The 22855-nt window shown below is 50.2% G+C and overlaps 2 protein-coding genes across 2 annotated transcripts; one reads left to right on the plus strand and one right to left on the minus strand.

Moving 5' to 3' along the window:
• The first annotated feature begins 1672 nt into the window (after nucleotides 1-1672).
• cops7a (COP9 constitutive photomorphogenic homolog subunit 7A) lies at nucleotides 1673-8070 on the plus strand. The gene is made up of 8 exons (XM_088939812.1): nucleotides 1673-1780; nucleotides 3031-3171; nucleotides 3501-3576; nucleotides 3715-3803; nucleotides 4520-4722; nucleotides 5990-6095; nucleotides 6993-7165; nucleotides 7326-8070. Exons 2-8 carry the CDS (start codon nucleotides 3031-3033, stop codon nucleotides 7363-7365), a joined length of 828 nt encoding a protein of 275 aa, XP_088795938.1. The 5' UTR covers nucleotides 1673-1780; the 3' UTR covers nucleotides 7366-8070.
• pianp (PILR alpha associated neural protein) lies at nucleotides 7644-22566 on the minus strand. The gene is made up of 10 exons (XM_088940126.1): nucleotides 22205-22566; nucleotides 21958-22011; nucleotides 21275-21708; nucleotides 21005-21083; nucleotides 19678-19836; nucleotides 15265-15337; nucleotides 14621-14633; nucleotides 9664-9883; nucleotides 9253-9379; nucleotides 7644-7871 (listed from the first exon to the last, which is right to left on the minus strand). The coding sequence occupies exons 2-10, from the start codon at nucleotides 21966-21968 to the stop codon at nucleotides 7644-7646; spliced, it is 1344 nt and encodes a 447-aa protein (XP_088796252.1). The 5' UTR covers nucleotides 21969-22011; nucleotides 22205-22566.
• Nucleotides 22567-22855: the final 289 nt, after the last annotated feature.

Raw genomic sequence — 22855 nt, forward strand, 5'->3', positions numbered from 1 at the left:
TGATACTTCCTTATACAACACTTTTCTGGACACTCCACTCAAAGCTCTTCACAGCTCATGGGGATCCCCTCCACCCCCACCAGTGTGCAGCCCCACCTGGATGATGCTCCAGTCCTCTCCCCACACACCAGCTCTCAGTGGGGAGGAGAGCAGAGTGATGAAGCCAGTTCAGAGATGGGGATTATTAGGAGGCCATGACTGGGAAAGGCCAGGGGGAAATCTGGCCAGGACACTGGGGTAACACCCCTACTCTTTTTGAGAAACACCCTGGGATTTTTAATGACCCAGGAGACAGGATCTCATCCAAAAGACGGGGTCTTTTTACAGTAAAGTGTCCCCCTCACTTTACTGGGGCATCAGGATCCACACAGATCGCAGGGTAAGCGCCCCCTACTGGTCCCACTCACACCTCTTCCAGCAGTAGCCTCAGCTCTCCCAGGAGTCTCCCCTCCAGGTACTGACCAGACTCACACTGCTGCGCTTCAATGGGGCTGCCAGCTGGGAGCTGCAGGCCGATAAGGGTGCTGGCAAAGTTTCTCTTATCATTTATGTTGTTTTGGGCTTTTATCCAACACCGTCTACCCTGTGGAGACCCAAGGATTCGAATCCGGATCGGCAGTGGCCGCAGCGATCCTGCGTCACAAGTCACAGATGACTTTTTTTTTTTTAATTCTACAATTCGGGTGCAGTTTAATCACCGAGAGCCAGGCTGGAGCCCGGACTCCTGCTCTAAGGCTGGGGAGATGCCTATGTCCCCCGTACTACCACAAGGGTGCAGTAGTGGAGAAGGAATCGACATTTCATTTAACCGGCACGTTCCGCCGTGGTGCTAGTTTAATGAACACACCGTAAATTAAATTAACTGAGGGTTGTGAACACCTCAGCGGTTCACGGGGGGCTACTACATTTTTTTTCCAGTTCCAGAAATTGTGAAAAAGTAGCACCATAATCTGCCTACAATAACTGTATTCTACTAAAGCCTTAAACTCGGTTTGTTTTTCGCGTTCTCGTCTCCGTCTCTAGCTGCACTCTTCTTTAAAAAGAGCATCAGTGTCCGGGACGTGTGTGCACTGAAATGTAAACGGCCAAGTCACTATTTTATGAATGTCATGGAGCCCAGTGATCCACTATAGTGGTACAGAGAGAGACACCCCCCTCATGTCCATTCATTCTGCACATTTTCACTAGAGCAGCCCGCGTACAGAGTGGGATTTCAACCCGCAACCTTCCAATTACAGTCCAAAACCGAGGCGGCGGCTGCAGACCTCGGCAAATCTTACCACTTTTTTTCCTGGGGTGTCAGTGGAGCCCTGGTCAGACGGCATCACTCCACGTGTGAATGCATCGTCACGTCTAGTGTCACTGAAAGAACAGCCGGAGGCGTCGTTTTTAGAGTACTAATAAATTCATCATAAGCTTGTTACGAGCATTTTATCAAAATATATTTTTTAAAAAAGCGTTCTGGAAGCAGAGACAGAGGACGTCGCGGCACTTTAAGATGTGGGGAAGCATTTTGGGGTGAATATCAGATCCGCCTCCTAGTGACTCTCTCGCTGAAACCGAAACGGGCTGCTGTCCAATCAGAAGAGAGGGATGGTCTGTCTCTCCGCCCCCCCAACGGATCAAACCCAATCCCATTCTCGAACCAGACACAATGGCCCGCCTCCCTCTCGCCTCCTCCAATGGAAGGCGCCGGCGAGTTGTTGTTACAGAAAAAGCTACTGCGTGCGTGCGGCTGCCGAGATCTGGATTCCGGGTTGAAAAGTGACGCGATTTCAAGGTAATTGAGTGAAACAGCAGCCCTGATGAAAGAATTAGCAAAGCGCACACTCGTATCTCCTCTCAGAAACACATGGCCACCTTTTCTGGGTGTGCGTGCGTTAGAAAAGCAGTTGAGGCCTAACGAGGTCCCGGAAGCCTCGGGCTCAGATTAATTCTTGCGCCGGTTTGCAAGAAAGCGACACGAAGACGGTTTAGTTGGGTAGCACTGCTTACGAAAAGTAACTGATGATGAGAGGGCAGTATTTGACTACGCTTTTTAATCGGTTTATTATTGAACGTTTTAAAATCAAAGGATTATATATGTGTGTGCATTGTATAGGATGTATTTCGGTCCAGTGCTGTCTGCAAAAAACAGCAATGGTCTTTCTCATTACACTGTGAACGCACTGTGCATCCTCTTTATGATTGTGTTAATTTCCTATCTCTCTCGCTCTGAGTGTTTTCTTGTGTCTAGTCAGTGTGTTTAAGTAACCTCCCTTGAGCTCGCTGTTTCTAGAGTGCATACATATGGTGAAATGCTTTATAGGGTGTGCACTGTAGCTCCAGTGCATCATCCTACATTCCAGTACATCAGCCCATTTGTGGTAGCCTTTCTCGTTTCTCACAGGCTGCAGATACATTAACCAGCAACTCACCGCTGGCAGCTCACTGGAGCTCAGCAGGTGTGAGCCTGGAGGGGAGACTCCCTGGAAAGCTAAGGCTGCTGCTGGAAGAAGTGTTAGTGGGACCAGTAGAGGGCGCTCACCCTGCAGTCTGTGTGGGTCCTAATGCCCCACTATAGCGATGGGGACACTATAGTGTAAAAAGGCACTGTCCTTCAGATGAGACACAAAACCGAGGTCCTGACTCTCTGTGGTCATTAAAAATCCCAGGGCGTTTCTCAAAAAGAGTAGGGGTGTTACCCCGGTGTCCTGGCCAAATCTCCCCCTGGCCTTTACCAATCATGGCCTCCTAATAATCCCCCTCTCTGAACTGGCTTCATCACTCTGCTCTCCTCCCCACTGAGAGCTGGTGTGTGGGGAGAGGACTGGAGCATCATCCAGGTGGGGCTGCACACTGGTGGGGGTGGAGGGGATCCCCATGACCTGTAAAGAGCTTTGAGTGGAGTGTCCAGAACAGAGCTATAGAAGTGTAAGGAGTTATTATTGTAACCCACCTTTTTCCTGCTCATCTTTCATCCTCTGTCCCTCGGCTCCGTGTCCGTGCCGTCGGTCACCGAGTCTTTACTCCTCTCCTGCTCCCGGTCAGATGTCGGAGGTGCGACAGGTGTCGGTGGATCAGCTCCTGACCCTCTCGGGCGCCGCGCTGGCGGAGGCGCTCTCCTCCTTCCTGGAGACGCCCGGGCTCTACGTCTTCTCCGACATCCTGGAGCTGCCCAACGTCAGAGAGGTACTGACAGAGCCCTAGACCTGTACAGCCAGGCAGACAGATGGAGAGGGACTGGCTGTCTGGCTGTCTGGCTGTCTGGCTGTACGACTGTACGACTGACTGGCTGTCTGACTTGCTGGCATTATATGTGTTGTATGTAAACATCCTCTGATGTGTTTGGCTTGTAGATGTTATGTTGATGGTGCACACTTTGACAGCACTGTAAGTCATCAGTCATGCCAGTAAAGCTCGATGAATTTGATCAGATGACTGCCACGCTGCCCGCCTGGGAAGTTCACCCTCTGACCCTCGGTCTAGGTGTGTGTACTTAAGTTGTCTCCTCTTCTCAGCTGGAGTCGGGACCTCATGCCCCAGTCTACCAGCTGCTCAACCTCTTCGCCTACGGGACGTACTGCGACTATAAAGGTCAGCCCCGCCACCTGTGTGTTGTGATCTCAGCGCCTCGTTACACTGACAGCTCAGAGTCGGCAGTACACTTGGTAGGTGTGTTGGGACGGGGTGTTTGCGCCAGTCTGTGTTAAACACCCTCTCCTCCTTTGTCAGAGAACGCAGCCTCGCTTCCTGAGCTAACTCCTGCCCAGAAGAACAAACTCCGGCACCTCTCCATCATCAGCCTAGCCTCCAATCTCAAGGTAACTGCACTGCGAAACCCAGAGCACTGTGAAATGCAGTGCAGATGTACAGCAGTGCTCTGGCCCTGTCGTGTCTGATCAGTAAGTAAGCAGTGATTGTACTGCATTGACTGTGTGCTCTCTTGCTGCAGTGGTACTTTACTGTGGCATTTAGCCAGTTATGGTGTATTAACCTCCCTCTCCCTGCACAGTGAATGTAGTGCTGATGGTGAACTCTCAGTCAGTGCACAGTGACTGTAGTGTTGATGGTGAACTATCTCTGCACAAGGAATGTAGTGCTGGTAGTGAACTCTCAGTCTGTGCACAGTGAAAGTAGTGTTGATGGTGAACTATCTCTGCACACGGAATGTAGTGCTGATGGTGAACTCTCGGTCTGTGCACAGTGAATGAAGTGCTGATGGTGAACTCTCAGTCTGTGCACAGTGAATGTAGTGCTGATGGTGAACTCTCAGTCTGTGCACAGTGAATGTAGTGCTGATGGTGAACTATCAGTCTGCACTGTATTGAGTCCTCTCTGCACAAGGAATGTAGTGCTGGTAGTGAACTCTCAGTCTGTGCACAGTGAATGTAGTGCTGATGGTGAACTCTTGGTCTGTGCACTGTGAGTGTAGTACTGGTGGTGAACTCTTGGTCTGTGCACTGTGAGTGTAGTACTGGTGGTGAACTCACAGTCTGTGCTGTATTGACCATGTTCCTCTGCTCCTTCCCTCTCCCAGTGCCTCCCCTACTCCCTCCTCCTGCAGCAGCTGGAGCTGAAGAATGTGAGGGAGCTGGAGGACCTGCTCATCGAGGCCGTGTACAGCGACATCATCCAGGGCAAGCTGGACCAGCGCAACCAGCAGGTGGAGGTGGACTGCAGCGTGGGGAGGGACCTGGGCCGCCACGAGCTGCCCAACATTGCCAACACACTGCAGGAATGGTGAGCAGCAGCACGGATGACGTGGGGCGCTGGCAGGGAGCCCCGAAGGAATCGTGCAAGAGGAAGATGGTGGAGGGGGGGTAGCTGGTTCAGTACACCCGAGATCCTAAAAATCTGTTTGCTTCAGAAAAAAAACAACATTGAACTTGCCTTTCCACTGGAAAGTTATCTAGTTTTTGAGAATTGGGGGAAAACTTGACGTTCCTTTAATTTGCTTTACTTTTCCCTTTAGAAGTCAGTGTTGTGCGGTTTTGTCAGTTCATTTTCAGCAGCAGCGGTGGGTTGGCGTCCGATTGACAGAACTGATTTCCTGCAGGACCTGCTCCCTGTGTTGTTCAAAGGTTATTTTTTAAAATGGCCAAAAGACACGATTCCTCTCATCATTTTCGCCAACGTACGTCTTCTCAACCAACAACCTACAGTTTAAAGCACTTCATTTGCTTACAGATCAATATATAAAAAAAATGGTATCTGCCCTAGCACAGGGGCTCTTAAAAATTCAGAGAATGTAGCCTTTAGTTGGAGAAGACTTACAATTCCCGTTATTTAATATCATCTGTCAGTATTGCCTTGGCAAACAGTAACGATGTACATCATATCTAAGTCACCAATCCATTACAGAATAGATTGTGTGAGCGATTTAAGGCTCAGGGGGGTGTCTTAAGGATTTTTTGAGAGATGGAGTTGAGATTCAGCTGCAGTGGTGGGTTGGCGTCAGTTTTGCTGCTGTTTCACAGAACTGATCTCGGGCCTGAAGTGATTCTTTTAACCCGCCCTCCCTCTGCATTGTTTAAAGAGCATTCTGAGGTGTCCAATTCTGGGGGAGTGTGAAGGATTGTTTTAAGTGAAATCTTGTGTGCATCTTGTCTTCTGCATGCCCAGCTCTGTCATACAGAGTGCTCAGAGTGTCCAGCCCTTGTGTTGTGGTTTGAGTGAGGTGCTGTCGGCATCTGTCCTGTTCTTGATGCACCAGGCCATACTGTAAACAGGAAGAACGTGGATTGCTCAGAAAGACAGCTGTGTGTCCAGTGTCATTACCTTTATACGTATTTCTCATCAGATCTGTATAATTGTGTTACTCCCTGAACTACACTCAGATATTCTGGTCCAGCAATGGGTTAGTATTGCTGCCTCACAAAACTGGAGCCCGGAGTTCAACTCGAATCGCAATGCAGTCATTTTCACAAGGGTGTGTTGAGGGACGTTAGAGTGAATGACACTCGTTTCTGAAGACCTCACATCGCGGCCTCGTGCTCTTCTTGTGCAGGTGCTCAGGCTGTGAGGCCGTGCTGTGTGGGATCGAGGAGCAGGTGGCCCGGGCCAACCAGTACAGAGAGAACCAGCTGAAGGTCAAAGTTCAAGTGGAGACCGAGGTCAGTATCACCTCTGTATCCCGCCCTCTACACTCCTTGTATTGTGACATGCAGGGCTGATGGTGAGAGTTGTAACAGAGGATACAAACACTGTGGGCTGGTCCATTTCAGAAAGGTCCAGTCTGAAAAGGTGTTCAACTAGCTGAGTCTGTCTGATCAGACTGATGAGACTGATCACAGCTCAGGGCTAAGTGCATTGATAGATCTGATCTTGCTTGATTGAACTGTGTCCCGGTGGAACGACGGAAATATTCTGCCTGCAGTTTGAAGGTGAACTCCACGCGTCTTTCTGAAGATCGTTCTGTTTCTGGTCTGTCCACTGCACAGCCGATCAGAACCACCTGGAACTAGACAGCCTTCATAAACAGGGGGGCAGGTGCAAGTGTGTTCTCCTGGATGTCTGAGAAAGCACAAGAAAGAATTCACATGGCAAGGATAGAGACTAGGGTGGAACAGTGATCAGGATTGCTTCCCCGAGTTCAATTCCTGGGGTGCCGTCTGTGTGGAGCTTGCATGTTCTCCCCAGGTTCACGTAGGTTTCCACCCACAGTCCAAAGATGTACTGGTAGGTAAATAGACACACACTCGCTCCAGGGCCGGTTTTTCTACACGCCATCAAGGGACAGGCGCCCCGTCAGGGGTGTACCCTGCCTTGCGCCCCTTGCTTGCTGGGATAGGCTCCGGTTCCCCTGCGAGCCTGTATTGGAAGAAGCAGTCCGAGGGATGGATGGAGACTAGCATTTTCATACAGATCGTGGGCTGCCGTAAAAAATGGTCCCAGTAATGCTCTGATGTAATCACTGTACTGAAAATACCTTCACTCTCAAGTGATGTGTTAGGCTGCCTGGGTGGGCTGAGAGAGAGAACAACTCTTCTGTTTCTCTCGCTGGCTCTCAGGTCTCCAACCTGCAGAAGACCCTGAAGGCGAGCTCCTCCTCCTCGTCCTCTGGTCCTGCCCCTGCCGGAGCAGCGACCAATCAGGACCCTGACCAGCCAGCCGGCGAGCCACGAGACCCCGCCTCCTCCCAGGAGCCACGGCAACCGGGCAAAAAGAGTTCGAAGGTCAAAGGGTAAGAGTGTGAATATCATGTATTGTGGACATACAAAATATTGTCATACTAGGACCTGCAAAAAAACCCTCTAAATGTATCTTGTGTTAAATACATCTTTTGGATGTGTATTAGGTTATCCATTAATCCTGCCCCCCTCCCCTCCATTCCTCTTTTTTAGACTCCGCGGCAGTGGGAAGATTTGGTCCAAATCAAACTGAGGACGACATGACAGGAGCACATACACAAAGCCGATCGCACTCGCATGGATCGCCCACTAACCCCGACTGAAGGATTTGTATTTTAGTCCAGTTTGCGCCGCGTTCTAGATTTTTACCCTGGTTTCGAATTCATCCAGCACGGGCTCGATTATTATTATTATTTTTTTTGTAAGCCGTCCGTGCGAGAGGTTTAAATTTGCTCGCGACCGCCGCGCGCGCGCGCGCTTTGGCGGTCTCGAGAGTCAGGGAGAAGATCCACCCGGAATGATGGGAGATATTCAGCTGTGTTTGAGTTTCCCACCTCTGACTTGTTGTTCAGCGATTTCGCTCAATAAATCCCGGTCCGTGCTTCGCCGCGTTCTCTTTCGCCCTTGTTGGTGCGGTCGGTCCACGGGGACGGGCAGCAGGTCAGTGGCAGAGCAGCACGATGGGAGGTGGGAGACCCACGCAGTCAGAAAGGGGTTGCTGGCACTGACCAGCCCCCCGGCTTCCCTGACGGGCGATCCCTGCATCACAGACAGACGCGCACTGAGGCCGGGGTCGAGGGCTGTGCTGAACAGGGTGGGGTTAGTGTGATGGTTGGCGGAACGCTTGTGTGTGTTGTTGTGATTGGGTTTTTTTGTTTTAATTGTAATGTTTCAGTTTTAAAGGGCAGTGTTCGGCGTTGTCAAATAAAGACTGACTCTCTGAGGAGTGACGACGACAGTGGTCCACTCGCATTTTGTGCAGTGCTGTGCGCCCCAAAGACATCGCAAGCGCTTGGTTAATAGACATGAGGAGGGGATACAGCCCCACTACACAGCAGATCAGCGCACACACTGCTTAGGGAGGAACGTCAGGGAGGCTCAAGCCCAGAGTGCAATTTGTGACATTGTAAGAGTAACAGCCTTGCTCTTACAGTGCCTTTGGCTCATTAGTGACAAGAAATGCTCAACAATAAATGAGTCAGGGCCTTGATTTAAAGCAGTGATTTGCACTCCTGGTCCCAGTGAGCCCGACACCTGCTGCTTTGTGTTCCAGCTGAGCCCTCGGTTTTACAATCAATCCCTTCCTTCACTTCGCAGTAATCCACTTGATCCGCACCGTTCGCCCCCAGCTCTTCGAGATGCTGGCCCTTTAACCGTCGCGCTGTGCCAGTAGAAAGAAATCCCAAACTTGGGATTAGAAACAAAATGAAACTATTCTGCTGAAGCTCCTTCTTCGATCCAGTAAGGCGGGCTGGAATGAGAACCACAGGACCAGGACTGGGAGCCGCTGGGGTAGAGTCTCATCCCAAAGGTGCTACCTCCCACAGCACGGTGTTCCAGGTCTCCGATAGATGACCCATTGTGGTCAGGGCAAAGAGCGCCACCTACAGGTCCACTGACACCACTGGTGCCAGCAACCTAGCTTCTGATCTTGCTGAAAGGCCTCCCCTCCCGTGCTTGGCTTGCAGCCATTGCTCAAATCAGGTTCCAAGGCGATAATGCTGCTGTTGCCTAAACAGCCCTCTCCCCTGCTCTCTTCACACCTCTGCGCTTAATAATTATAATAATAGCTTACACTTCTGTAGCCCTGTTTCTGGACACTCCACTCAAAGCTCTTTACAGGTAATGGGGATCCCCTCCACCACCCCCAATCTCTGCTTAACACCTTGTCTCTGTTCCTCTGGGCCCTTCTCAGGCAACAGATTTGTCTCCATCTCTCCTCCGGCTTCAGACATGTCCCTTGAAGTAGGCATAAGCCTGTTCGGTCTTAATGCTAAAGCCCAGTAAGGCTGTTTCTCCTGCAAGGGCTCTCTCAGCGGGGTCAGCTGAAATGGCTCTGATCTCGCCGCGTTCCCCTTCCCCTCCCCGCCCGCCGGAATTTCTGGACGAGGAACCGGGCGGGCTCGCCCCCAGACGGTACCTCCCCTGCGCCGCTCTGTCTCTCCCTCCTTCCCGGGCTGGGCGTTCTCTTCGACCCCCGTGATTGGCAGCGCCACCAGCTGCCTGCGCTGCTGATGAAAACGATGAGCCTCCTTCCCGAGTCACGGCTAACGAGACAACACGCGGAGAGGAGGAGATGAGTGGGGGGGGGAGAGATGCGAGATTTTCCGTTGGACCCTTCCAGGCCGGTCACGCGTCCAGTCTGCCAGACAGCGGGGACATCTGTCCCGCTCTGCTCCCTGTCTCAGGACGGCAGCCCTGTAGCACGCTGTCCTTGCGCTTAGACACTGTATCAACACCCCCTCCGTTTCTCCCCCATCTAATCCCAGCTGTAATTAATGACGTCTCTGCCTTCATTTGCAATTCTAATTCGGGAGATCGCGGGGTTTACAGATGGGAGAATTTCTTTGCGCTAATTAACTCGGAGGAGGGAAGGGATTGCTGGGGTGCCAGCTCAGACACACACAGCGCGGGCGCGCAGGGCAGAGGCGAGGAGTGGATCCGGCACCGGGCTTTTCTCAGCAGGGCCGTGAGACACCCCCCCCTCCCCGGAGCTGGAACTGAACCAGGGGTCCCAGCCACCGCGATGATTGTATCAGTGGAATTCTGGACTGGGGATCCAGCAGAGGAGTCTCGAACCCCAGACCTTGGAGAGCTACAGGGTCTGCTTGCTTTCATTTCAACAGGAGTTCTCCGGTGCCCAACAAATCAGATCATTACATTAAGTTGAACGTGCTTTTCAAAGGCCTAGACTGTATGTCTATATATGTATATATGCCGCAGAATCAGGTATATGTGGGGTAGTCCTGAGACAAGGCTGTTTTTTTTTCTCTTTCACACCTTTGCGTGGGGAAAATTGTACATCATTTGATTGCAGAAAAAAACAGATGAAAGCAGCAGCAGGCTTCTCTCTCTCCGAGCCTGACAGAGGGGGCGTTGTACATTTGTGTGTGTGTCACACATCGCATCCTACCTGTTCTCCCAGACTGACTCGCAGAAGCACAGCAGCCTGGTAAAAGTGGAGTGCTGGGCTCACACGCGCGCACACACAGGACTCGCTGTGCTTCATCAGCCTCCTGTCGGCTGCGATTGCTGCCGAACAAAGACACTTCATTTTTCTAGACAGAGACATCCGTCAAAATGCTTGTTAGTTATTATAATCATTCCTTACACTTCTATGGCGCTTTTCTGGACACTCCACTCAAAGCTCTTTACAGGCAGGAATCCCACTACCACCACCAGTGTGCAGCCCCACCTGGATGATGCGCCAGTCCTCTCCCCACACACCAGCTCTCAGTGGGGAGGAGAGCAGAGTGATGGAACCTGTTCAGAGATGGGGATTATTAGGAGGCCATGACTGGTAAGGGCCAGGGGGAAATTTGGCCAGGACACCGGGGTGACACCCCTACTCTTTTCTCGGCACAAACGTAAGGTGGTGTTGCTCTTTCTTTTAAACTGGGCCAGGCTGGAAAAGGTTGAACCGCAACCTCAATTTATCTACGAGGCACGAGTTCTGGCCCTCAGGGCTTGGGGGGAAACACGGAAAACCTCAGGAATGGAGGTGTCTGGAGGTGGGATAAAGGGATGTGTCCGATATCGGATTGGCTTCGGGTCCCAGGGCTTCACTTGCAGAAGAGGTTTAAAACTTCAGGTTCCAAGAGAAACTAACAAATGAATAAAATGAATGACGGTTGTGAGGAGGGGGTAAATTTGAAGTACAGTAGTATAAGATCACTTTATTGGCCATATACAATTTCTTGCATTAGGAATTTGTCTTTTCTCATACCCCAGCTTGCTCTCCAGGAGACACAGACAGGAGAGAGCACGGGGTCAGAGCGCAGGGTCAGCCATTTATACAGCGCCCCTGGAGCAGCTGGGGGTTAAAGGCCTTACTCAGGGGCCCAACAGAGTTGGATTCCTCTGCTGGCTGTGGGATTTGAACCGGCAACCTTCCAGCCACAGGCGCAGATCCTGAGCCACAGTGCCACCACTCCGCCCTGTACATATATACGGATATATGTACAGTGTGTACATTTTCTAAATTAAGGCATCTTAAAAAAGTCACCTCCTCTAGTGAAGTAACATGTAGCTAGTGAATTGAATAAATAACCCAAAACCTTTTTCACGATGACTCCATACTCTCCATCACTTCTGACAGATTGGCTTGCTTGTGAACATGGCCCTGCCTGTACATACATGGTTGTCTATTTAATGTTGTCTTGATTAGTTCAAATCAATTAAAATGTTAGCGATCTGGCCATGTAATCAAATCCAGTGAAAAGACAAGGAGCATGAAGTCAATCACGAAGTGGGGGAAAATGATCAGCGACTCTCGACACCTTAAGAAGGCTTCACAGCCGAAACAGTGTGTTTTCTCTCTTTCTTCAGCATGGAATAAACCTGCTACTTGTTCCTTTGCAATGAATGGTTGTATGTTCCAGATTCTTCACTTCTTAGAGTAACTCAGTTACCTCTCAAAATAAATACACTTATTCAAATGTGCAGAGCAGCTTTTTTCATGGAAAGGAGGAAAGAAGGAATCTTTTAACGGTATTAATCTTGGATCTGTACGAGAGTTGCTTATCAGGCCGTTTTCCCCACTTGGTGATTGACTTCACACTCTTTATTTTTTCAGGGTTTTTGTTATTACTTGGCCAGATCGTTAACATTTTAATTGATTTTAATGAATAAAGATGAATATTACATGACATCTTGCACTTCCACAGCCAGAGGGAATATTTGGTACAGGTTCCCACAGCTTGCTGACCTCGGTTTAGCTGTGTTTTAATTTGCACCTGCCCGTGGATTCATTTAAATTCTCCGGCTTAATTTGTTTTTTTTACAAAAATACCCAGATACAAATATTCAGAATCCTCAAGGGTGCCGACAAAGGCAACACAACGCACTTCCTCCCAACGAACTGTGAATCGCAAACCAGACAGGATGCAGAAGTGCATTTGAAACTGACACCGGGAGCCTCTGCTTTACACAAAGGGTGGTGGGGGTGTGGAACAAGCCACCCGGCCATGTTGTTGAAGCCCATGCCCTGATTTCCTTCAAGAAACAGCTGGATGACATCCTCAGATCAATTAACTTCTACTACCAAGCAGGCGAGACGGGCTGAACAGCCCCTTCTTTTCTTAACTGTTCTTAAAAACGGTAATAATCACTTGCATTGGCAGTAATGCCAAAACCTTCTTTTTTCTTCCTGTAGTTCAGTCGCATATTTGTCTGTCCTCTCTGATTTATTTTCACAAGCAGTCTTGTTGTAAGCGGCAGAGTTCAGAGCACAAGTCCGCTTCAGCCCTCAGCAATTTTTAAGCAATAAACGTTATTTTATATAGCGCCTTTAAAGCAGGCTTCTCAAAACGCTTAACAGAGCCGCAACAACAACAAAAAAATACACAAGATATGCACAATGAGAAAAAACAATGAGAGCAAACAGGTAAAGAACAGAAGAAGTCAAGTAAAGGCTCTTCTAAGAAGAAGGTTTTGAGTCTGGATTTTAAAAGGGCTCTCCATCCCTAGTCACCCTTACGCAGAGCTCTCCTGTATCCTTTCACTGGTTTTCAAAGACATCAGAGGCCAAAGCCATCCTTAGACTGGTCTCACGCTTTCTCTCAGCACACAACTGTCAACCATCCGTTGTTCCAGAAAGGGAGCAGGGCGCTGGAGCCTATCCCAGCAAGCAATGGGCACAAGGCAGGGGACAAAACGGAACAGATGCCAGTCCATCGCAGGGCACACACGGACTCACACACACACTCACGCCAGGGCCAATTTTCCCAGAAGCCAATGAGCCCACCAGCATGCCTCTGGGCTGTGGGAGGAAACCTGGAGCACCTGGAGGAACGTCAATACGGGGGGGAACATGCAACCTCCTCACAGACAGCACCCCAGGAATTGAACCCAGGGCCCCAGCAATGATGCTGCAGGTTTGCCCGCAAATCTTTATTGGATAAAGCGGTTTAGAAAATGGTTGGATGAATGCCATATCCTTCAGATCAAATTCATCCGCTTTTCTGACAAAATGCAAAGTTAGTTATTATCATACATGAGGGGAATATAGAGGAAGACTAAACTACACAACGAGCTGGAAAAATATTTTGACAGCGATTCAGAAGCGAACCTTTGTCTGAAACAGTAACGTTCCAGTTTTCTGAGAGCTATTCGGAGAATAAAAGAAAAAGAGCTGTTTATCATGCAGTATCATTAAGTAGTCCAAGTATCTTGGATTGAAGCGCACTTATGTGAAATAACAGTGGTTTCTCAACCTCAGAATCAGGATAAAAATGGACAAAATGCATTTTCGTCTCTGTCACCAATTTTTTCTTAAAGTGTTGTTTGGATGCTGTTGCTGGAGGTTGGGTTTTATTTAGCAAAAGACCTATAATTTGTGTTGTTGATTCAAGGTGTCAGCAGTAAGATAAGTGCTTTGTCTTTATCTTGCGATACACATTTTTAACATTCTGTAGAGATTTTGACATAAACATTGTTTTTTTTCCCCAATTCAATTTCCTATTTAAGTCCCTTAAAATACAAAACTCAAAGATATTCCCATCCTGTGTACTATTAGTATAATAAATATGCAGTACTTAAAAATGTAAGAAAACAACACTTTTTTAAACGAGAGGAAGCCATTTGGTTAATGCAACCTGTCTGATAGCTAACAGCTAATTAAGCTGAGGGTCTCCTCCAACTGGTTCATGAAAGAAGCCAGGGTTGCAACAACAAGGCTGGGCAGCTTGTTCCACCCTCCCACTACCCTTTGGGTAAAGTAGCACCTCCTGTCCTGATTGGAGGATCTCATCCAGACAATTCTTAAAAAAAAACAGGGTGTCAGCTTCAACACCATGCCTGGCGGGCTTGTCCCACAAAGTTCGTTTTAAGACGAGAACTTGTCCTCGAGTGTTTTAGTGTAATCCCACTTAATTGGGCTGAAGAGTCTCTAGGTACGGGAGAGGAGACATGGAGGAGTTTTGATTCCTGGTTATAGACAGACACTGATGTAGTATTTCACAAACTCCCGTTTATTGATCAATGCAACATTGCGACACATAGACATACGGTCAATATTACAATCAATATCCAGGCAGTCCTTGTCAGAAAAAGGTGTAACACACCACGAACCGAAAGACAAGTAATCGACTGAAAGTACAAGATGACCCTTGGGCGTTTTTATAAATAGAAGGGGGGCTTTTACAAACTCCAGTTCAAGGCTCCTGAACTAGCTTTCAGTGGGATACGCTCCCCTCCGGCAGCAGTGCCTCTGACCCCGCCTGGACACTTAAAAGAGAAGCAAATTTGACTACCCTCGCTGCGGGGGGGACTTAGGGGACATCCCTGACCTTCCACTCCCATCTTGAGGACAGGACACAAGGAGGTCCCTCAGTGGGCCGTCAGCGGGATCGAGTCTGATTCCAACTCTCGAGTCAAATACAGACGGCAGAGAAGAGGAGACAAATCTGGGCCTCCTGTTTCTACAGCAGATACTGCGAAGGAATGAAGCCAGCGTACAGTGTACGCCCTCAAAACCTCCACGCGCCTTCCCTGGGGTCGCCCCCTCCTCCTCTCATTTAACGCTCCGGCGGGGGTGAGGGCTCCGGTGGGGTTCCGAAACTGAAATCCAGCCCGAACACGGGCTCACTGCTCTCGTGCCAGGGGGCCTGGCTAGCCCTGTGTTTCCTTTCAGGTGTGTGTCTGACCCAGCCGTGTCCTTACAGGTATTGCTGGGAAAAAAAAAACAACAACACGCCTTTCTTTTTTTGTTAAAAAAAAAACACCCCCTCGTTATTTTAATAGCAAAGGGGAAGGGGAAAACCAGCCTTCGCACCCCAGGGCGCGAAACTGCTGCTCCTGCCGGCTTAGTGATCTGACCGCCGAGCATTCTGGGCGGCGCGCGGGGGTGAAGGGCGCCTGATTAATAAGCGGCAGTCTTCTGCCTGTTCGGGGACACTCAGCAGACCGGCAGCAGCTGTTCAGACAGCTGTACCTGGGGGGGGGGGCAGAGAATTCCCTCTTGTTTTGTCCCAGAGCTGATGACATCAGCACCCTTGCAGCAGGTCCTTCCAGGAGAGCGAGGTCAGAGGGCAAACAGCCATCAGGTCGCAGAGCAAACGGTTGGTTTGGTGTTTGTAACAAATGGGGGAGTCTAGGAACCTGTCAGCTTGGGGGTACCGCAAAAAACAGAATTCAAGGGGAGACCCCCCCCCCCTCCGAGGCCCGGATTTTAGGAAACTCTGCCTTAACCCTCTGATTGCCACCCGCCCCCTACCACCCCAAGTTTAAAGAAACTCGCCTCCTTCAAACATATATAGAAATATACACTATGCTTGCACTGATCTCTGTTTCACCCTGGGACAGGACAAAACACCGAAGGGGAAAAAAATGCTTAACACTACGTCTTGTGCGACATCGAAATTGGCCAGTGATTTACCTGACAGATCGCTTGTGTGTCAAGATCATTCATTGCCAATATGTAATTCCTTTGCATGTATGGGCAGTACATATACAGTACAAAGGCACATACTGGAAATCTTTGTGATATACTTGGGTGATGTCAGGACTGGCCACTCAATCCTGGGACAGGTCAAGTCAGGACTGGCCCATCAATCGTGGCTCAGGTGATGTCAGGATTGGCCAATCAATCTTGGCTCAGGTCAAGTCAGGACTGGCCCATCAATCGTGGCTCAGGTGATGTCAGGATTGGCCAACCAATCATGGCTCAGTTAATGTCAGGATTGGCCAGTGATGGGTAAGGTCAAGTCAGGACTGGCCAACCACGCATGGCTCAGGTGATGTCAGGATTGGCCAGTCATGGGTAAGGTCAAGTCAGGATTGGCCAATCAATGACACTTCAGGTGATGTCAGGATTGGCCAATCAAGCATGGCTCTGGTAATGTCTGGATTGGCCAATCAATCATGGCTCGGGTGATGTCAGAGTTGACCAGTGATGGGCAAGGTCATGTCAGGATTGGCCAATAATGGCTTGGGTGATATAAGACTCAATGAATCACTGCTTGGGGAATATCAATAGAGGGTAATAAATTCTTGCAGTAACGGTCACATACTTATGGCTTCTAGAATGGCTTGTTTTAATCGTTTGTTCTGAAAATATGTGACTTCCACCTGGAGATCTCCATGTGTTGCAGTAGTAAAAATTAAGACAATAAATGGCCCTGGCAAGAGTTTCAGTGCAGAAACAACCACTTCAATGGCTTTGTTTCAGCCTGGCGCAATTACCTTGTTAACACCTGCTGTCACTGAAACCGTGGATCACAAACATTGTGCCCCCGTGACCAACTCAACATGGCTTTCTCGTCTTGTTAACTTAAGGAACCTCAGTTCACAGTCTGTCAAAAGGCAAAGATCGGAAAGAAAAATCAACCCAAGAAACAAATACAGGATCCAGTAAAAAGAGTGTCCAGCAGACAGATTCACAGAGGATCGACTGAGAAGATATAGGAACAGTCCGGAGCAGAGCGCCTCCTAGGGGGCGAGTCAGGAAGTGCAGTAACATATTAAGAACCTCAGAGATTGACAACGGGTATTCTACAGACAGAGAGAGAAAGAGGGAAGAAGGAAGGAAAAAGAAGAAGAGAAGAAAGATAAATAAATGATGAAATACAAGTTGAAAAATAATCTAATTCCTCTGCCCATCAGGGGCCACATATATAAACACTACAACATTAGATATATACAGTATATTATTAAAACTGCGCCTTCCAGAGATTTACATCAGGCTGCAGTGTTGCAGGGACCGGAGCTCTTTCTGTTTTCATTATTGGGCCTGAACACAGTCACGGATATTAACCCATAATTCAAATTCGCAATGGCAGGGGAGCATCACTGAAACGTCCACGGATATTTACAGCCCTCCTCCAAAGGCCCTGGGTGTGCGCTTGCTCCAGGCCGAAATCCGCCGTGAAGCAGTCGTGACACAGTAGGGCACGAGAACAAAAGTCCTCTTCCTTTTCTTTTTTTTTAAAAAATATTTTAACGCAGCTTTCCCGGGTCAGGTGGAGCCCACCCATCTGTTTTCTCACTGCGTCGTCCAATCGAGAGTCTATCCCAGCAAGCAAGGGGCGCAAGGCAGGATACACCCTGGATGGGACGCCAGTCCGTCACAGGGCACACACACTGACACAGACACGCACTCACATTAGGGACAGTTTTCCTGGACGCCTATTAACCCACCAGCCTGTCTTTGGACTGTGGGAGCACCCGGAGCCCATGTGGACACGGGGAGAACATGCAAACTCCACCCAGACAGCACCCCAGGTCTGGAATTGAACCCAGAGCCCAAGCACTGCGAGGCAGCAATGCTAACTACTGTGAGATATCTATATTGGCCTCCTGGACATTTTAGCAGGCACAGTGGTGTGCTGGTTGGGTAGGTACGGGGGCCATGGGTTCAATTCTGCTGGTGGGTTAATTGGCTTCTGGGAAAACTGTCCCTGATGTGAGTGTCTGAGTGTCTGTGTGTGCCCTTTGATGGACTGGTGTCCCGTCCACAGTGTATCCTGCCTTGTGCTGGGGTAGGCTCCAGCTCCCCCATGACCCTAAATTGGGTGAAGCTGTTAGAAATAAGCTGGGTGCTTTGTCTTTTGTATCTGTGTGTAAATGTGCTTACATCACATTAAACTTGCTGCTTCTGCCTCTTCATGTAAAAGAACCAGCAACAGCCTGCACAGATTTTCACACTGAACTCTCCACTTAATGAGTTCTGAAAGCCGTCTCCATCCTACTGAGAGGAAAACAGCACACTCCACTGAAAGTGTGAACAGTGTCATGGAAATACAGTAAGTGGGGTAAAATACTGGTAAAACACATTCCCTGTAGCTCTTTTCAAACACATACTGTACATATACCCAGCATCCAAAGAAACCACTTACAACAAAAACAAATTTTATAAGGAGAACACCAATCTTTTCTGTAGCTGGTGCACTGACATTTTATAGTACAGGCGGGACAGAGGTAAATTCATGCCGATAAATATAAATTCTGCTGATTTATATTTTCATCAAAGGGGGTGATCAGCAGTAGATCTACTGGGAAAGTCCCAGGCTGGCAGCTTGTGTGGTCACTGCTGGAAGCTGTGCTCTGTGACTCAGGCTGTGCATCAGGTTTCAGATGTTGCCTTATGGGAATCTTTCCCTTTCCTCTCATAGACTGTAGACAAGCCTGTGTCTGATCTCTGGTCTCTGAGCCCTAGACAAGCCTGTGTCTGATCTCTGGTCTCTGAGCCCTAGACAAGCTTGTATCTGATCTCTGGTCTCTGAGCCCTGGACAAGCCTGTGTCTGATCGCTGGTCTCTGAGCCCTGGACAGGCCTGTGTCTGATCGCTGGTCTCTGAGCTCTGGACAGCCTTGTGTCTGATCGCTGGTCTCTGAGCCCTGGACAGGCCTGTGTCTGATCTCTGGTCTCTGAGCCCTGGACAGCCTTGTGTCTGATCGCTGGTCTCTGAGCCCTGTACAAGCCTGTGTCTGATCTGTGGTCTCTGAGCCCTGGACAGCCTTGTGTCTGATTGCTGGTCTCTGAGCCCAAAATGCCACACGTCATCCCAGCTCACCCCACCAGTATTCAGTGGGGCTCAAGCCTAGTGACTTGATCATCCATGGTAACACTGTCACATTCACACCATGCAAGAAAGCTGTCAATACATGAGCAGCATGAGGAAGTGTGTTGTCCTGCTGCAGTGTGGAGGAGACTAGATGTGTCTGCAGGAAGGGCAGTGAGTGAGGTCACTGTAGGGCCCTGCAGTCAGACTCACGTCAGTCTCTACCAGCAGAGCCCTGTACCCACTAGACTCTCCTGCTGAGACCATCTCATTTGGACCTTTGATTGTCCTGTTCTCCAACAACTGGCAATGATCATTCTCCGAAACTTGGTTCCCTGAAGTCCGTCAGAGCAAAAAACCCTGATTCAGCCCAAAAGAAGGCCTAGCTTTGTTATCGGCGATGATTCACTCCAGCTCACCAGTGGCACATAGGTGCTGATCCCCTGATAAGCAGAGCACAGATTCCTTTATGTGTCTGCCATCCGTGATTGTCTCCTAGCCTCACATTCAACAGGTTAAAACCTCACCTCCTGCAGCGGATCAATCCTATTAACACCTGTGCAGCCGTCAAAGTCACTAGCGTGCACTATGGTCGGTCACGAACGACCAATTCATCAAAACGACACCGAAACAGTCAGTCAATACCCGAGATCCATGGGGTTTATTTTGTCTAAGAACACACAAGCACAAATGCAGTGAGCAGTCTCTTTCGATGCTTGGGTGGATATGAAGTGCAGGCTGCCGGACGCTCAGACGAAGCAGCGAAGACACCACCGGGCACAAGGATAAAGGACGGGGACACGCAGATCGACAGACAGAGGCGGCCAAGGACAAGACGACACTGACCGGTCCCGGTCGAAGGAAGGAGTCCGGGGTAGTCCCGCCCCACAGGTCAGCGTCTGTCTGCTGTCCTCCGGAGAGAGGGAGCGAGGAAGAGAGAGGGAGAGGGAGGGAGCCCCGCCGCGGGACAGAGGAGGGGTGTGCCGCGAGCAGCTCCGGTCATAACTGGGGGAGGGAGGGAGAAAGGTGTGTTTAACAATATGATAAGATATGAAAAAAACACTCATGGTCGGCGTCTGTTACAGCGCCACTCCCATTCTGGGCGTGGCATGGCACAGTGTCACTCCCACTGTAGGCGTGTCCTTCACAGTGTCACTCCCACTGTAGATGTGTCCTTCATAGTGTCACGCCCCGTGGACGTGGCTGTTACAAGGTGGTGGGTGTGGTTATCACTGGGTAACACCCCCATGGTGGGTGTGGTCATCACTGGGTAACACCCCCATGGTGGGTGTGGTTATCACTGGGTAACACCCCCACGGTGGGTGTGGTCATCACTGGGTAACACCCCCACGGTGGGTGTGGTCATCACTGGGTAACACCCCCATGGTGGGTGTGGTTATCACTGGGTAACACCCCCATTAAGGGCGTGTCCTATACAGGGTGCCTTCTATAGAGGGCACGTCTGCTATAGTATCACTTCCATCTGTTTGTTCATCCTCAACTGATCGACTAACAACAAGCGTTAAATCAGAAACAACACCAAGCAGGCTGTGCAAAGTCCCGAGGGGCTAGGAAACTGTCACCTTGATATGAGGGATTTTTTTAATTACACACAGGACTGACGGGGGGAAAAAAGAAACAACAAGTGAAAGACTAAACAAGCAAGCAGATCAATTAAGTCATCAGGCAGTTCTTCCAGGACCAGGGCTGGGAACCCTGTACACACAGGTTTAATAAAACTGATCTGAAAGAGCGAAGGGGGCTCCCTGCGCTCACACAGTGACTGAGCTGGCTGCGGACCACAGAGGAGCCGAAACGCTTCCGTGAGCGCGAGAGAACACCAGGAGGGCAGGAGTGGAAGGAAAGACAAGCCATTTTAATTGATGTCCGATCCAGCGCAGGTTTTCCAAATTACAGGCTGAAGCGCAAAGGCTCAGCGAAGCAGAAAATCAAATCAGCTGTGTTCATACGTTTAATATTATCGCCATCAATCTGCCTGCGCACATTTACCCAGTGGAGGTAACAGGCATTAAACTGCAGCATCTGGTGCTGGCTCATATACAGATGCCTGCAGCTCCCAGTAAGTGCTGTAATGGATCTATTAGCTGTGCAGTGGGAAGCCTGACTGCCAGCCCTAAACATTAGATGGGAAAAAAAAAGCATAGGCACTTACCACAGTTTTGCCGTGATAATGGCCGCAGTGAGGATGAGGAGAGAAGAGATTGTTACGGTAACGTAGAACTGAGGATCAACTGAGAAAGAGAGAAGGGTTAATGTAGACTCCCGGCTCGACTTGACAGCAGCCCCCCCTAATCATTTACAGAAACTACGCTTCCCACCCTCCTCTTGGACGGAGAAGCCACCCACAATGCATTGCTGTTGCCGCGACCCCAGGGGGTGATGGGAATGTAGTTCTCAAAACACTATTGCAATGCTCCTGTACCTTCCTCTTCCTCGCTCTTGCCTTCGCTCTTCCTCTCCTTCTCCCTCTCCTCCAGAAGCAGCTGCGACTCTGTAGTGGCCGGGATGCCCGTCATCCGGTGGCGATGCTGTGACGTCTGGACCTCCGCCGCTTCCTCTACGCCTTCTGCCGCCGCTCCGGGATGGCGGGGCGGGTCCTGGGGGCCCAGGACGTGGCCCGAGTCTTCCTCCGTCTCGTAGGTGGGGCCCCACAGGACCGCCCACGGCAGGGTGGGCGTGGCCTGGGCGGTGACTGACAGCAACGGGGGAGGAGTCTCGCCCCCCCTCCCACTCTCCCTCCCACCCTTCGTACCTCCCAAACTCTGGTCACACGAGACAGGGCGCGTCGCCGCAGCAACCAGGAGGCAGAGAACGGCCAGTCGGATCTGAGCACAGGACAGGGGTAGAGAGACCGAGCTGACAGGAGGACAGTCAGAGCGGAAGGAGTTAATGCAGGGCTTCGCGGACTGGGAGTGATTTAACACCACAGCACTACAATGACATACACCACGAGCACAGCTGGTACAGCCAGAACTGGATCAACACATCCCTACACTGCCAGGAGTCTGGATGGCGGACTGTGAAGTCCGTCAGCATGCCAAATAATCAATCAAACAATCAATCGATCAATCAGGTGGCACACTCCTCCCAGTCAATCTTTCTCACCATCTCTCCATAGCTTCAGGTTTTCATAGAAACGCTGCTTTTCTGATCTTCATCCTGAAAGAGAGAAGAGAGAAGGCAGCGATGAGGTGAAGTGCTTCTGACGGAGTGGACAGCAGAGAGAGAGAGACACGGAGACAGCCGAGGTTAAACAGACATGCCCACCGATGGAACAAGCCACTCCGTTCACACACAGCACCGTCAGGTCGGAAACCACACACAAACACACACACACACACACATTGCTTACCACCCGGAACCCAGGGCGCACGGAGCAGACGAGGACAGAAGCGGATCTGTTGAACGGAGATCAGAACCGGGGCCGATCGAAAAGGCAGCACGGGCACCGTCCAAACACGGCAGAAAAAAAAAATCACCTGCGAACATCGGAGGCACACACACACACACGCAAACTCACAGCGCCCACACCCCGACCTGTTAGCGGCGCCTTCCCGGCACACTCTCGCACAAACACCTGTACACGCTACACCGCCGGCGGCAGATACCACACGACGGGCTCGGGTTAGAACAAAAACCGCCGGAGACTCTGGACGAGACGGACGGGAGGTCGGAGTGAATCCACCAACCTCATACTGCAGAACGGGAGAGTGAGCAGGGGAAGCAGAACTTGCTCTGGTTGCCTTGGCGACAGAGACATTGAGATGGAGAGGGAGGGGGTGTTTGGGGTGGGGGGGGGGGCGGCGAACCCCCGAGCGAGCGGGAGAGAGGAGAGAGAGGCGGAGGGGAGGGAGAGAGATTTAAATGCTAATTGCGCCTTTAATGGGCTTAATAAAACTGATCCCTAGCGCTTCATATACACCAGAAATCAGCCAACAGAAATGGATATACAGCTGAAGAAGACTGAGGAGTGAGAACGGGGGGTGGGAGGGCGGTTCGAGGG

This window comes from Atractosteus spatula, chromosome 22 (assembly GCF_055471065.1).
Source record: "Atractosteus spatula isolate fAtrSpa1 chromosome 22, fAtrSpa1.hap1, whole genome shotgun sequence".
In the NCBI taxonomy this organism is placed as follows: domain Eukaryota; kingdom Metazoa; phylum Chordata; class Actinopteri; order Semionotiformes; family Lepisosteidae; genus Atractosteus; species Atractosteus spatula.

Coding starts and splice junctions, on each gene's coding strand:
- cops7a (XM_088939812.1), top strand. CDS start 3,031: ATGTCGGAGGTGCGACAGGTGTCGGTGGATCAGCTCCTGACCCTCTCG. Junction 3,172..3,500: donor AGCTGCCCAACGTCAGAGAG/GTACTGACAGAG, acceptor TCCTCTTCTCAG/CTGGAGTCGGGACCTCATGC. Junction 6,096..6,992: donor AAGTTCAAGTGGAGACCGAG/GTCAGTATCACC, acceptor GCTGGCTCTCAG/GTCTCCAACCTGCAGAAGAC.
- pianp (XM_088940126.1), bottom strand. Junction 21,084..21,274: donor CAAGAGCGAGGAAGAGGAAG/GTACAGGAGCAT, acceptor TCTCTTTCTCAG/TTGATCCTCAGTTCTACGTT. Junction 7,872..9,252: donor GACAGAGCGGCGCAGGGGAG/GTACCGTCTGGG, acceptor TCTGTGATGCAG/GGATCGCCCGTCAGGGAAGC.